At 38.5% G+C, this 13,569-nt stretch overlaps 3 protein-coding genes across 6 annotated transcripts; 2 read left to right on the top strand and 1 right to left on the bottom strand.

Annotated features, from left to right (window-relative positions):
- Positions 1 to 973: 973 nt before the first annotated feature.
- LOC111462394 (probable WRKY transcription factor 57) lies at positions 974 to 4,739 on the top strand. Of its 2 annotated transcripts, XM_023105935.1 has the most exons (4): positions 974 to 1,451; positions 2,433 to 2,576; positions 3,113 to 3,561; positions 4,426 to 4,739. In XM_023105935.1, exons 1-3 carry the CDS (start codon positions 1,114 to 1,116, stop codon positions 3,528 to 3,530), a joined length of 900 nt encoding a protein of 299 aa, XP_022961703.1. In that variant the 5' UTR covers positions 974 to 1,113; the 3' UTR covers positions 3,531 to 3,561; positions 4,426 to 4,739. The 2 variants fall into 2 exon arrangements, with proteins under 2 accessions (XP_022961703.1, XP_022961702.1); XM_023105934.1 differs by lacking the exon at positions 4,426 to 4,739 and having other exon boundaries at positions 3,113 to 4,059.
- A 1,002-nt stretch (positions 4,740 to 5,741) lies between these two features.
- On the top strand, positions 5,742 to 8,501 carry LOC111462626 (putative pentatricopeptide repeat-containing protein At1g69350, mitochondrial). 2 transcript variants are annotated; one of them, XM_023106279.1, is made up of 2 exons: positions 5,742 to 7,614; positions 7,705 to 8,501. In XM_023106279.1, the coding sequence occupies exons 1-2, from the start codon at positions 5,868 to 5,870 to the stop codon at positions 8,295 to 8,297; spliced, it is 2,340 nt and encodes a 779-aa protein (XP_022962047.1). In that variant the 5' UTR covers positions 5,742 to 5,867; the 3' UTR covers positions 8,298 to 8,501. The 2 variants fall into 2 exon arrangements, with proteins under 2 accessions (XP_022962047.1, XP_022962046.1); XM_023106278.1 differs by having other exon boundaries at positions 5,742 to 8,501.
- A 120-nt stretch (positions 8,502 to 8,621) lies between these two features.
- Positions 8,622 to 13,147, bottom strand: LOC111462625. Of its 2 annotated transcripts, XM_023106276.1 has the most exons (5): positions 13,064 to 13,147; positions 12,713 to 12,990; positions 12,270 to 12,435; positions 11,417 to 11,652; positions 8,622 to 11,321 (listed from the first exon to the last, which is right to left on the bottom strand). In XM_023106276.1, exons 3-5 carry the CDS (start codon positions 12,367 to 12,369, stop codon positions 8,826 to 8,828), a joined length of 2,832 nt encoding a protein of 943 aa, XP_022962044.1. In that variant the 5' UTR covers positions 12,370 to 12,435; positions 12,713 to 12,990; positions 13,064 to 13,147; the 3' UTR covers positions 8,622 to 8,825. The 2 variants fall into 2 exon arrangements, with proteins under 2 accessions (XP_022962044.1, XP_022962045.1); XM_023106277.1 differs by lacking the exon at positions 12,270 to 12,435 and having other exon boundaries at positions 12,713 to 13,128.
- Positions 13,148 to 13,569: the final 422 nt, after the last annotated feature.

Raw genomic sequence — 13,569 nt, 5'->3', positions numbered from 1 at the left:
CAAACTAAAAACATATTTGAGATGCTCGAGATTCGATAATATATTATTGATTTTAAATTTTATTTATTTATTTCGATTTTCGATATAAAAGGATTGATTTATAAATAATACAAAAAAAAAAGGGAAACATTGCATTAAGTAAAATTAAATACAATGAGAGAGAAAGAAGAGAGAGAGAGGTTGGAAGTTTGCGTGGCGACGTAAATAAATTAATAAAATTAATAAAATAATTAATATTAAAAAAATAAAAGCGAATTAAAAAAATAAAAGGTAAATTACGTGATGGTGCAGAAAAACATGGCGTTCCTCTCTGTCGGAAAGCGGCATTATTTAACCTTTTTTTTTTGGGTAATTTTTTATTTTAAAAAATATTATTATAAATTTAATTAAAATTAAGTCATAAATTTAATTCATATTTAATTATTTTAAGCCGAAAATTCATAACCCTAATTAGTACGAGAATATCTTTTAATTATCCGTGTCTAACTAAATAATTTTCATACCCGTGAACTGAAAATTCATAACTCTAATTAGTACACGAATAACGTTTAATTTATCCGTGTTCATTTGAATAGTTTTTACCTACTACAAATTCTATACTGCTCGTGAACGGAAAATTCACAACCCTAATTGGTACGGGAATATAGTTTAATTTATCCGTGCCCAAAAAATTTCATAACCCTAATTAGTACAGTCCGTGTTTATTCGAATAGTCTTAATTAATCTGTTTTTTCTTTACGAGAATCGATAGAATCATTATAAGGTTTCGTTTATGATTAGAAGTATATGAACGAATGAAAAGTTGGGTAGAATATGAATTAAAATTTAATTAATATTCACTTTTGATACTTGGTGCTAATTTTTTTAATTAATTAGGATTAATTAAATAATTTAAAAAGGGAGGGAGAGTGGGGCCCACGCTCCTTCCATGTCCCCCTTCTAAGCTTCTCTTTCTCTGGATGGAACTGTATATTGAGGGGACATAGCTTTCGAAAACCTTTCAAAAAGTTCACAAAACTACGCGTCCTTTCCATTTCTGTAATCTGTAACGTACCATTCTCCACACAAACCCTAATTCTCTCCTCTGATTTCAGTTCCCCTCCGATTCCGATCATGGATCTTTCTCACAATCCTGATTCTCCGCCGAGTTTCTCCACCGCCGATTCCTCTACTGTTTGGACCAACGCACTCCCCTCCGCCGATTCTTTTTACTTCTTTCCCGCCGATAGAGATTCCGCCGTCCTCACAGAATTCGGCTGGAATTTCCTCTCCCACGATGCTCAACCTACTCGATTCCTCGACGACAAGCCTGATTTGCCTGGAACCTCCGCGCTGGCCGTCGATGAAACCGGCGGATTACAGAGTCCTGATGCTCCTGTTCCAGTCGCGTCGAATCCTTCAATGTCTTCCAGCTCTAGCGGAGAACCGCCGGAGAAACTGCCTGAGATTCCGTGAGTTCTGATCGATTAACAGTATCTTCATTACTTCATCATCGTTGTTTTCGTTCTGCAACTTTAATGGCGAGATTAACTTCTGCTTTCTCTCTCTTTGCCCTAAAATAAATTAAAATCGCAGAGTCTTCGAATTTTAGTGTAAAGTTAATCGGAATAACCGTTTTCGAATAATTTCATGCGGTTTTGGTTTCTGGTAATTTGCTGTATTTTGGTTTCGATTCGAGAAGAGCACACGAAATTAGGCGAGAGTGCAAGTACTCGTTGCTTGAAACCCCATCCTGCAAGTTGGGGAGGTAGTTTCGTAAATTCGATAAAAGCAGGGGCTATTGAATGTGAATACATTAAAATATAGGGACCGTTTTGCAGTTTTTAGAAACTAGTCCTCCAACATCGCCGTTATTGCGGCGGGAATGCCATTCCCCTTCTCTCTAATTCTTTTTTTGCGCTTCGTTAAATCTGTTAAATAAAAAAAAATAAGAAATATCTTTTATTTTTTTTTATTATTATTTTACTGCATGTACTTACCATGGATGATTTGATAATACTTAAATAAAAACATTTTATTTTAATTTTTCTCTCTTTCTGGTCCATCTGGGTCTGTCGTTACCTAATTCTTTGTGGGTTCTTTGAAATGATGGATCGTTTGCTCTTCTCTAATTACATCATAATCACTGAGTTAATGGTTTTTGTTTTGTGCTTAATGAAATGCACCTTGTTTTCCCCTTTTCCAATTTTATTATTATGTTACTAATTGCATATTTAGATTCTTTTGAGGCCGGTAAATTCGAACTTCTGGCTTTCGAATCGAGTTTGTTGTGATACCTCGAATTATAAGAAATTTATAATTCGAACATTTGGGTATTCGAGTTTAGTGTGAAATATTACATTGATGAGGGAAATACTATGTTTTAGAACAGAATTGGTTTGATTTTCAAGAATTTGCTTTTACTTCACAAATGTAGGTGAAATATTTTGTAGGCAGAAGGTCAAAAAGAAGGGGCAAAAGCGAATACGGCAGCCACGATTTGCATTCATGACTAAAAGCGAAGTTGATCATCTTGAAGACGGCTACCGCTGGAGGAAATATGGCCAAAAGGCTGTCAAGTACAGTCCATTTCCTAGGTAGGTAATCTATATGATCCTACTTCTGATTATATATATATATATATATATTGACATCTATTTTCTACCTATTTTGTTCTATACATAAATTCACATTTCCAAAAAAAAAACATACTCAATGATTATGTTAGGGTAACTTAGCCATAACTTCGGATCCACGGGTTATAACTCGAGGTTGAATGATATTATCTTAATCGACTAAGAAAGTGGGATGAAGATTAAAAAGCTTAATTTTATGTGTTTGTATTCATATATAACAAAGAAAGGTACATAAGTAGGTAGATACATACAAATTCATATGTCTCGTCTTTGTCAGATTAAACCATTACAAATTGATTACTATTTTCGTTAGCTTGTGAACGGAACTATTATATATAAGTTGTCTTAACTTGAGTTTAGTTTTCTAACTTTTTTTTCAATTTCATGTTTAATAAATTATTAAAATTTTGATTTTTTTTTTAATGTGTAATTTTAAGAGTTGATAAACACATATTTAGTCTAATAATATTCCATAACAAAGGGTGTAATTATTTCAGGAGTTACTATAGGTGCACGAACAGCAAATGCACAGTGAAGAAAAGGGTAGAACGGTCATCTGAAGATCCAAGCGTTGTGATAACAACATATGAAGGGCAACACTGTCATCACACCATTGGATTCCCTCGAGGTGGATTTAACATGGCGCACAAAGCTGCTTTTGGGTCTCAATTTTCATCTCAAGGCGCACAGATTTATTACCCTGAAACTCAGCCGCCGCCCAGAAACAATAATAATAATGACACTCCCACTGCCCGTGACCACCACTCACAGCACTTGTCCACTGCAGCAGCATCATCATCATCCAATGCGTTGTCGTTGGAGCAACAAGAACCAACAAACTCACAGCCTCAAGTTGCTTCCGACGAGGGCTTGCTAGGCGATATTGTGCCGCCCGGCATGATGCGTAGAACATGACCCACTACTACTCATCAACACACCAATTGTGGTATGAACTCCTTCACTTATCTCTATACATAAAATTATTTTTTTGATTGGCACGATATGGTTGATAATTTTACACCGTTGGATATAGAATTAAAATAGAGAAACAAAAATAATCATAGTTTCATCACATATCTACCGGTTTAAAAGAACAACCAGAGTGTGACCATCACATTGAATAATATTTCATGTATAGGGGAAGATGGGGTCTTTTTGTACGTAATTGGCCCAAAAAGCCAAATGGGGGATGGTTATATACATGTATGGTCGTTTCTATGCATGCTTGAATTTGTACATACCAGAACGGGTGTCGGTTATGTCTCCTATATTTTCATTCAACTCATTGGGGGAGCCTACCATGTATGGATGGATTGTAAGTGAATTAAACGTGTTTAATTGCCATTGTTTATGATGAAAGTTGGGTTGTTGGTTAAAGGGTTTGTTTCATGAATTTTGGTTAGGTGGGGTTCAAAATTTTTGTAAATTATTATTATAACACATTTTGAATGTGTTTAGATTTTGAATCGTTCTTCTACTGAATAAAACATAGCTCAACTAACTAGGATCGTTTTTCAAGGAAATTATTTGTTTCTTATGCATACAGAAATAAAATGAAACCTTTATGTATGTAGCTTTGGAAGTGGATGGTTTAGACGTTTACTATTGTGTCGTGATGCTAGAAGTTTTGATGTATGATTGTGGTGGTGAAATCTTTATGCATGCCGTTTATCAGTAGTTTATACATACTTTTTTCTTTTCTTAAGGGTCGTGATCTCTATTTATTGTCCTAAGATAATAGTTCTCGGTCTCGATCTTCTATTAAAATGTCATCTTAACTAGTTGAGTCGTTGTTGTCTATTGTTTGGAGGTGAGATGAGTTTAAAGATGAACCGGTTGTTGCTGTTCCAGTTGTATCCATGCAATTGGAACTGCAAATTGATGTTATTACTGAACAGTGAAACAAGTTTGACAGTGTGGTAAAAAATAAAAAGGGAAACAAAGTGAGTAGTAGTCAGTAATTTCCCTTAAGAAAAGTCATAAAAAGAACAAAAAAGAAGGCAGATTTTTAACAAGGCTTTTGTTTTGATGCCTGAAACTGAAAGTGGACATGGAAGCTGGAAATAGAAACCCCTAAAAGCTGCTGCCTGCTGCATGCAATCCCTAAAGCTGCTGACATGATTTAATCTTATTTAAAATTATAAATATGTTTACAAAATATTATTTATATTGAAATGCTTTATTTATTTATTTATTTATTTATTTATTTACATGTTATTTTAGTTGGATTTAAATGTTGCTTTAATAAAGGAGATGAAATAACATAAATAAAAATAATCGTTCGAAAATTAAAGTATACTTTATATATCAAAAGAAAAGCTGTTTTTAATGTCTCAATTAGGTTAAACTCAGCTTATGAATGCTCATAATCTTTAACTTGAAGATTATGATGGTGACAAATATAGCTACATTAGTCTATTCATAGATCGTTTTCAGTTCGAACACTAAAAAACTTGCTCTTGTTTAATAACTTCTCGATGCACCTTTGTATCTATTGCTTTTATCTGGGTTGATGGACAATTTCGAGATTTTAGATTTGAAACGTTGAGATGATAGGAAAGTGTTGCAAGATATAAGATTGACATTGGGTTCACGAAGCCTATGAGATTGCCCTCGAGCAAAAATGAGAGGAAAAAAAGGAAAACCGAACCAAAAAAGAGGAAGCCACGTAGAGTGGGAGGGAAAAAAAAAAGACCTAAAGAAAAAATATTTGTTGATACTAGTAGGGGTGTACATTCAACCCGACAACCGACATCTCGGACCAACCCAACCCGAACTATAAGAGTTGGGTTGGATTAGCATTTCGGGTAGGGTTGGATTCATTTTTCTGAACCCGAACTGAATTGGTTCGGTTTCAAGTTCGTAGACAAAACCTTCAAGTTGACCCGAGCTAAATAAAAAGATATAAAATATATTAAAAATTTCATATTAATGGATTTGAAAGAGTGGTAACAAGGTTACTCCAAAAACACCCCTGTCTAACTACTAATTATAAATTGTGATAAATAAAACTTAAAACAAAATGGTTAGATTTTTTTTTTTTTTTTTTTGAGAAATGTAAGAAAAAAAAATATATTTTTTCTTATAATTTATATGATATAAAAAATAAGAAAAAAAAAGAGTCGTTCGAGGGGCGGAAAAAGGTTATGAAAGGAAAAATAAATCCTCCGCCGACGGCGGCGAAAGGTGCTCATCCGTTTAGGCTGTAGCTGGCGACCGGCGGAGAAATAGAAGAAGAAGGGATTGTGCAAAATGGGGCTCTATATGCCCTTGTTTAAGTGCAGCACCACCTTGAGAACGCTCACTCAACTCCATGCCCACCTCCTCGTTACTGCCCTTCATAAAGACGCACTTGCTTCCACAAAGCTCATCGAATCATATTCCCAAATGGGCGATCTTCAAGCTTCAAAATCCGTCTTCCGCACCTTCCACTCTCCCGATTCCTTCATGTGGGGCGTGCTTCTTAAATCCCATGTCTGGAGCGGCTCTTACGAGGAAGCCATTAATCTCTATCACCAAATGTTCTGCCAACAAATTCAGTTCAATGCCTACACATTCCCGTCCGTTTTGAGAGCTTGTTCTGGGTTTGGCGATCTGAGTGTTGGTGAAAGGGTTCATGGAAGGGTTATCAAATCTGGGTTTGATATGGATCCTGTTGTGGAAACCTCGTTGCTTAGTATGTACGGGGAGTTGGGGTACTTAGACAGTGCTTGCAAGGTGTTTGATGAAATGCCACTGAGAGATTTGGTGTCTTGGAGTTCTGTTATTTCGTGTAATGTTGGGAATGGAAAGATAATTGAAGGTTTGGATACTTTTCGTTGTATGGTTTCTGAAGGTGTGGCACCGGATTCTGTTTTGATACTCACTGTGGCTGAGGCTTGTGGTGAATTGGGAGTTTTGAGGCTGGCAATGTCTGTTCATGGCTATATCTTGAGAATGGGAATTGCAAGTGATAGGTCTTTGGATAGTTCGTTGATTTTTATGTATGCTAAATGTGGTAGCTTACACAGTGCAGAGATTTTATTTGAGAATGTTACTCACCATAGCACTTCTACTTGGACTGCAATGATCTCCAGCTATAACCAAGGTGGTTACTTCCAGGAAGCATTAGCTGTGTTCGCTTCGATGCGAAACACTGATGTTGAACCAAATTCTGTGACTATGATGGTTATTCTACGTTCTTGTACTAATTTGGGTCTTCTGAGAGAAGGGAAATCTGTTCATTGTGTTGTCATAAAGAACGAATTAGACACTAACCTTGATTGTCTAGGACCGACTTTGCTCGAACTGTACGCCGGGGCTGCAAAACACGATCACTGTGAGAAGATACTTCATGAAGTTGGAGGGAGAGGGATTGTCGTTTGGAATACGCTCATTTCGGTTTATGCTCAAAAGGGGTTGTTGAAGGAGGCGCTTGTTATCTTTGTGAGGATGCAGAAACAAGGGCTTATGCCCGACTCGTTCAGCCTGGCGAGCTCTCTTTCTGCTTCTGGAAATGAAGGTATGTTTCAACTGGGACTGCAAATACATGGTCATGTTATCAAGAGGCCTTTCATGGATGAATATGTTCTGAATGCACTAATAGATATGTACTCAAAATGTGGCTTTGTAGACTTAGCATACATGATATTTGATAAGATGGAACCAAAAGGTGTTGTGACATGGAATTCTATGATCTGTGGGTTATCTCAGAATGGTTACTCGACTAAAGCTATCAGTTTATTTGATCTAATGTATTTGACCTGTCTCGAGATTGGGGATGTTGCCTTCGTTAGTGTGATTCAAGCCTGCACCCATTTGGGTTTTCTAGAGAAAGGGAAATGGATCCACCACAAGGTTATCACCTTTGGTGTTAGAAAAGATCTTTATATTGAAACAGCTCTAGTTGACATGTATGCAAAGTGTGGAGACCTCCAAACGGCGAGGCGAGTTTTCGACAATATGTCGGAGAGGAGCCTAGTGTCATGGAGCACTCTTCTTTCCAGCTATGGTGTGCATGGTCAGATTAGTGAGGTTATCTTCCTCTTTTCGAAAATGCTTGAAACAGGAATTAAACCTAATGATGTTACTGTCATGAATGTTCTTTCAGCTTGTAGTCATGCTGGTTGTGTAAAGGAAGGGATGCTCTTCTTCAGCTCCGTTCGGGAGTATGGAATTGAGCCCAAAATCGAACACTTTGCTTGCATAGTCGATCTTCTTAGTCGTGCAGGTGACCTTGATGGAGCATACAAAATAATCAAATCAATGCCATTTCCAGCACGTGCTAGCATCTGGGGTTCTCTGCTAAATGGTTGCCGAATTCACCAGAGATTGGACATAGCTAAGAACATCCGAAGCGAACTGTTGAACATTCAGACAGATGATACTGGATATTATACATTGTTATCAAATATATACGCAGAAGGGGGAGAATGGAACGAGTTTCGGAAAGTTAGGTCGATGATGAAGTGTACAGGGCTGAAAAAGGTTCCTGCATACAGTGTAATTCAGCTTGGTAAGAAAGCTTACAGATTTGGAGCTGGAGATGCCTCTCACTCTCAAACAAAGGATACACATAGATATATAGATAACTTTCAGAGATTTTCTCAGGAAGAAGTTAATAATGTACAGCCACATTGTTCATCGTATGATACGAGTTCTTATTCAGAATACAACGATTCGTCATCTTATTCTATAGTTTAGATCACCTTCATTGTTCTTATTCCTCGACTCCCCGGGTTTCCGAGCATAATCAATCTCAAAAGAGTACAAACCTTGAGATTCAATGGAATAATGGCTTATTCCAAGCCGTTCTATCGTGTCGACAAGGTAGATAAGTTTATCAGGTCCCTACTGATACCATCTGTGGAGGGTATTCTTTCCTGAAGATCATCAACATCTTCCCCCAAAGAACAAATCAATGATGCAAAGGTAAGTCGACCTTCCGTTTACAGTTTACAGTAACTCGAGCATATCTCAATATATCTAATATTTTTTTAAAAAAATGAAAAAAGAAACCCAGCTAGGTATGGAAGAATCTAACACCAGTAGATCCATCAGTGTAATCTAAGAGAGAGATATACATTGGCTAAACTATCCACTTATCTTATGATATGGTATAGAGTTGTCAAACAGCAGAGATAAACATGTGAGGTCAAGGATTTAAGCTGAAAATTTACAATGGGGAATTTGACAGTCCATTCAAGAAATTGATGACTCTCAACACTATCTCTAAACAAAAGCAATAGCTGCAAGATTACCAGCCTGGACTCTTTGTCGGCGGGGCCGTCGAGTTGTCTTCCCCCATCCTGTCAGGCTCCTTTTGTCGAGTCCTATCTCAGCGTTACTAGGCTGAGGCAGCAGTGGAAGATTCTCAGTTGACTGTGGGGAGGGGCTGACCACTGATCGCCGCCTTCCCCTGCCAGAGGCAGCGTTTCTCAACGAGTTCCTCTTGGTCAAGCCTGGAGTCCACACATGACCCATTGCTTTCATTAGCCCTCCAAATGTATTGACATCTTCTGTAACTTCTTGTCTTGATAGAGAAGCAAGGCCAGGAAGAATGTCCCTTTGGAAGTCCCTCCGTTGCCTGCCTCTTCTAGACTGGCCTCTTTGAGGACGGTTTTGCAGCAAATTAGCTGTGTCTTCTATTATTGTTATATGTCCCGGAACCGAGGACGATTTAGGCAAATATTCTTCTGCCTTGGTTTCTATCAGTTCCAATGTCATGGACTCAAAGGTGTCCATCCCTTCTAAAGAAGATTCCACCGCTTGAGACTCGCTTTCATAACCATTTGAACATAAGAAAGCCATCTCCACCAAACAATTAAGGGGATTGTGCGAAGAATCTTGTGCTGCACTGCAAGTTGCATCCTCCAAGTAGATGTGACCAACAGCTGAGGAAATGGAAACCATTGCCTCTGCTGCTATCGCTATGAGCACATCTTCTTGGTTTATGGCTTTGCAGTGAGGTTTCGAAGCTAACTCGTGCTCTGTTTCTATAATTTCTTCAGCAGGAACAGTATCCTCAGTCTCGGAAATCGCAGGGGCTTCCAAATCTATCTCTCCCCGCATTCTGACAGTCGATTTTGGCGTTGGTCTCGAAGATTCTTCATCTTCACTTATACTCAAGTTCAAATCAATAAGTCCAAAACTGGAAACTTTTGCTTCATTCAGTTTCTCCGTGGGCTCATTGTCTGATTCAGCAACCGAAGGATCACACGGCAAGTTGATATCAAGAACTCTACATTCCCTGCTTTCTTTGGTTTCACATGGGACCGAGGGTCGAGTAAGAGAACACATTGCTTTCTTGGGATCCTGCAATTCCTCAGACGTCGATCTTATAAGTAGTTTTCGATTCTTAGAAGACCTGTCCGATTCAAACTCTTCGTTGAAAATGTCATTACGAAACGAATGAGAATTTTTATTAGTAGTTCCAGTGCTTCCACCAGTTGTACCTCTGAGCCAAGGTAACAATGCACAATTTTCCCAAACCGCCAGTCCTGCTTGACCAGATGAATTATTTGGAAACACCATGTTAAAACCTCTCTCTTTTGGACCCTTCATGTTCATATAATTAGAATCCTTGAGGAGTTTCAATGACATGGAAGGACTTAAGTCTTTGGGAGCTTCATTGTTACCATTACCCTGCATCCGATAGCTATAACCGACAGAAGAGGGACGGCCTACTTCTTCCTTGTACTCAGATGAAAACCCAAGAAAGACCCTGTTATAGTACGATAATTCGCTATCGGAACCTTTATTGAGTTCGGAACGATTACTAAGAAGCCATCTTTCTCCAGAACTCTCCACGCCATGAAACGGGGAATGAAAATTCCTCTGGATACATTGCTGAGCTTGTGCAGTTGAATAGGAGTTAGACCAGGACTTGCTAAGATCAGGAGCATTTTGACGTGGAGCGGATGCACAAGAAGTGACGAAGGAACACGGTGGTTCGCCCTTAATCTCGGGGCATCTTTTGGTAAACTGCAAACCAAAGACCTGCCCCTCCCTTGACTGATCTGTCCTACCGTTATCTGTTGAATGAAAAGGTGGAGCTTCATGAACTTTACCGAGTAAACTTTCCATAGGCTGAGAAGAAACAGGCCATGAACTTTTCCTCTGCAAATTTTGAAGGCCTGAATTTGGCCCTGAAGATGGATTGGGACATAGAATCTCCCCATGACAAGAAGCAGAACCTAGAGGATCAACATAAGCTGAAGCATTGGTTTCTACAAGTTGAATGGGTTCGTTTAAGTCAGTGACATCCCTCTCAATATCAATCTTTTGATCCTCGTTGTGATTGTGACTTAATATGTCAGGTACATTTCCATCATGGACTTGTTCCCCATCTTCACTATCGATGTACTCCTCGGCAGGAAGCTGAAGATCTAACAGTTTTCTTCCGAACTTTGTCGGTCTGGACTCGAGAACCTGCAAGTTCTTCACTGTACTTCCATTTTGTGATGGAAAGAAACAAGGATTCTGGCTATTGCCTTTTACAGAAATCAAAGAAGAATGATCTTCTTCAATGCCTGAAATAGAAAACCTGGTACTAGACGAATTCGCAACAGGAAAACATGGCAGATTTCGTCTCGAAGTAACTTTAGACATCAAAGGGCTCGAGAAGAGCAATGAATCTACAGCTAAACAGTTTCTACCGAGTTCTGTGGATTTGATTTTATTCATTAAATCTCTTTGTTTTCTGTACAGGCGGTGTAGTTCGAACACCTGAAGTTCGACAGAAGACATAATATCTGGGTTAGAGCTAGACCCCGATGAGTTCATGAACCAAACTGCAAGATCAGATATAAAAAGAAATGTACCTGATTTTTGAAAACGGCCTCATGTTCAAGCATTTTTTGCTTCACTACATCTTTATCATCGCCTCGATATCCATTTGCGCAAGCCATTGGCGAGACGACCTTGTGATATTGTGCAGTTGAGAAGGATCTTTCACCATAAAATAGGTGCCAGTTATGACTGTTAGAATCATTGTTAAGATCCCTCATTGGGTAAAATCCTGGCAAGGAACTCTTGCACTGCACTTTAGTCCCCATTCCTGAAAATCATAGACATATTGAATTCAAAGGCATTGAACGAAGACCAGTCTATAGTTTTCTAATGCAAAGTCGATTAGGCACAAAAACAAAAACAGTGGAGCTCATGTTACGTAAAGTTAGTGTAACAGTCCAAGCCCACCGCTAGCCGATATTGTCCTCTTTGGGCTTCTCCGTTCGAGCTTCCCCTCAAAGTTTCTAAAATGCGTCTATTAAGGAGAGGCTTTCACACACTTATAAGGAATGTTTCATTCTCCTCTCCAACCGAGGTAGGATCTCACCCACAAAAAAGTTGAGCAGAGTAGACTTCATCAAACTCACCCAAATCCACAATCATTGGCCTTCAAAGATCCACTCTAAAGTGATTTACAAGAAAAGATTTCCATCACAATTCACTCACTTGAACCTCAGCTCAAAGATATCAGCACTATAACCTGTGAGCTCAAAAAATGGAAGCTCAGATGAACACTTGAAGATGAACTCCAAATAACACCTCCTTTAACTGATCAGAAGTTTAAAAGAAAAGACCATTCGATTTAGCAGAAAATGGACAAAAGCAGACCAATCTGATATGGGAGCTGAAGAACAGGAACTCTGAGATTCCCAAGGAAGTCCTCACCACTCTCATGGAGGTCGATGCTTTCGACTCCCCAGCACAAGCCTGAACCTCCAAAGACAGCGGAGCTCTCAACTGAGTTGTTCAGGTTCTGAAATTCCATCTAAGGGGGTTTCGGTTCGAAGGTTAGAAAATGTATATGGTGCGGGTTAATCTCTCTCGACCAGTTCTGAAAGAAGGAGAGGAAGCAAGGGTCGAGAGAAGTCAGCTCGGTTTATGAGGACACAACTCAAGACAAATATGGAAGTCTACAAAAGTCAATCCAACAGAGCAAACCAAATATTAGCTATCAGAATCCAAGAATTCAGTGCAAAAGCAAATGCATGATGAAGCCAACAAGCACCCAACAGTTATCAGAGCTAAACCACAGAACAGAACCAATCAAACGATCAGAACACAAGAACCCATCGATTCAATCAGCAGGTAAAAGAAGAGAACAAAATTACCTCAATCGAACATCCCTTGAAGAATCTGCTTCGGATTGAACAATCAACGAAGACCGAGAATCTCATCGCACTCCCTCCATCAAAGACAAAGGGAAATGAAAAACAGAAGCAAAGCATATCCAGAACGATAGGAAACAGAAGAAGAAGAAGAAGGCCATGAAAACAGGAGGGTTTAGATCGTCATGGAGTTGAAGAAAAACAGCAGAGATTTCGATCTACTGAGCCAATCTGTCTCCGGGAAACGAAACAGCAAAGGTTAGATGAAAAGATAGAAAGCCCTGTTTTAGAGAGAGATTGTAGATAAGAAATCTCCATGAAATACAAACAAAATCGAAGGTCTAAGGAAGTGACCTGAAATTTGTCAACATCAGAGTCTCACGATTTGAACTGGTTTCCCTCATCATCAAAAGAGAAACGAAATGAGGGCTTCATTCCTTCCTTCCTTTTCTTCCCTAAAGGTAAATTAATCTAATCTTAATCTTAATCTTAATCTTAATCTAATCTCTACCCTTAATCAAAATGGTTAAGAAACAGAATTTGGTGTGGGTCCGTTGTAGGGGACTGCGGAAAGAACGAGGAATAGGAAGAAGGAGAAGAATGGGAAGGGAAATGCCCTTGTGGGTTATTGAAAATTACAGAAATGGGAAGCATTTTTTGATGTGGGGATTGGTTGATTCTATGTCAGCCATGGCAGTGAAACTCCATTGGTGACTCTCAACCCTTTCTCTTTTCCTCCACCTTTGATGCTCTCCAATCTTATCTTCCACAAATAAAAAACGTATCTACATATATATATATATATATATATTTTTTTTTTTTTTTTTTTTTTTTTTTTTTTTTTTTTTTTTTTTTTTTTT

The sequence above is a fragment of the Cucurbita moschata genome, unplaced genomic scaffold (assembly GCF_002738365.1).
Source record: "Cucurbita moschata cultivar Rifu unplaced genomic scaffold, Cmos_1.0 Cmo_Scf00027, whole genome shotgun sequence".
Lineage (NCBI taxonomy): Eukaryota > Viridiplantae > Streptophyta > Magnoliopsida > Cucurbitales > Cucurbitaceae > Cucurbita > Cucurbita moschata.
This window is presented reverse-complemented; position numbering and strand designations above follow the sequence as displayed.

What these genes read in the sequence shown, in the direction of transcription:
- LOC111462625 (XM_023106276.1), bottom strand. Translation starts at nt 12,369, where the DNA reads ATGGAATTTCAGAACCTGAACAACTCAGTTGAGAGCTCCGCTGTCTTT. An exon ending in CATCGACCTCCATGAGAGTG is followed by an intron (nt 11,653 to 12,269) that starts GTGAGGACTTCC and finishes TATGATTTTCAG; the next exon opens with GAATGGGGACTAAAGTGCAG. An exon ending in AGGCCGTTTTCAAAAATCAG is followed by an intron (nt 11,322 to 11,416) that starts GTACATTTCTTT and finishes GTCGAACTTCAG; the next exon opens with GTGTTCGAACTACACCGCCT.
- LOC111462394 (XM_023105935.1), top strand. Translation starts at nt 1,114, where the DNA reads ATGGATCTTTCTCACAATCCTGATTCTCCGCCGAGTTTCTCCACCGCC. An exon ending in GAGAAACTGCCTGAGATTCC is followed by an intron (nt 1,452 to 2,432) that starts GTGAGTTCTGAT and finishes AATATTTTGTAG; the next exon opens with GCAGAAGGTCAAAAAGAAGG. An exon ending in AAGTACAGTCCATTTCCTAG is followed by an intron (nt 2,577 to 3,112) that starts GTAGGTAATCTA and finishes TAATTATTTCAG; the next exon opens with GAGTTACTATAGGTGCACGA.
- LOC111462626 (XM_023106278.1), top strand. Translation starts at nt 5,868, where the DNA reads ATGGGGCTCTATATGCCCTTGTTTAAGTGCAGCACCACCTTGAGAACG.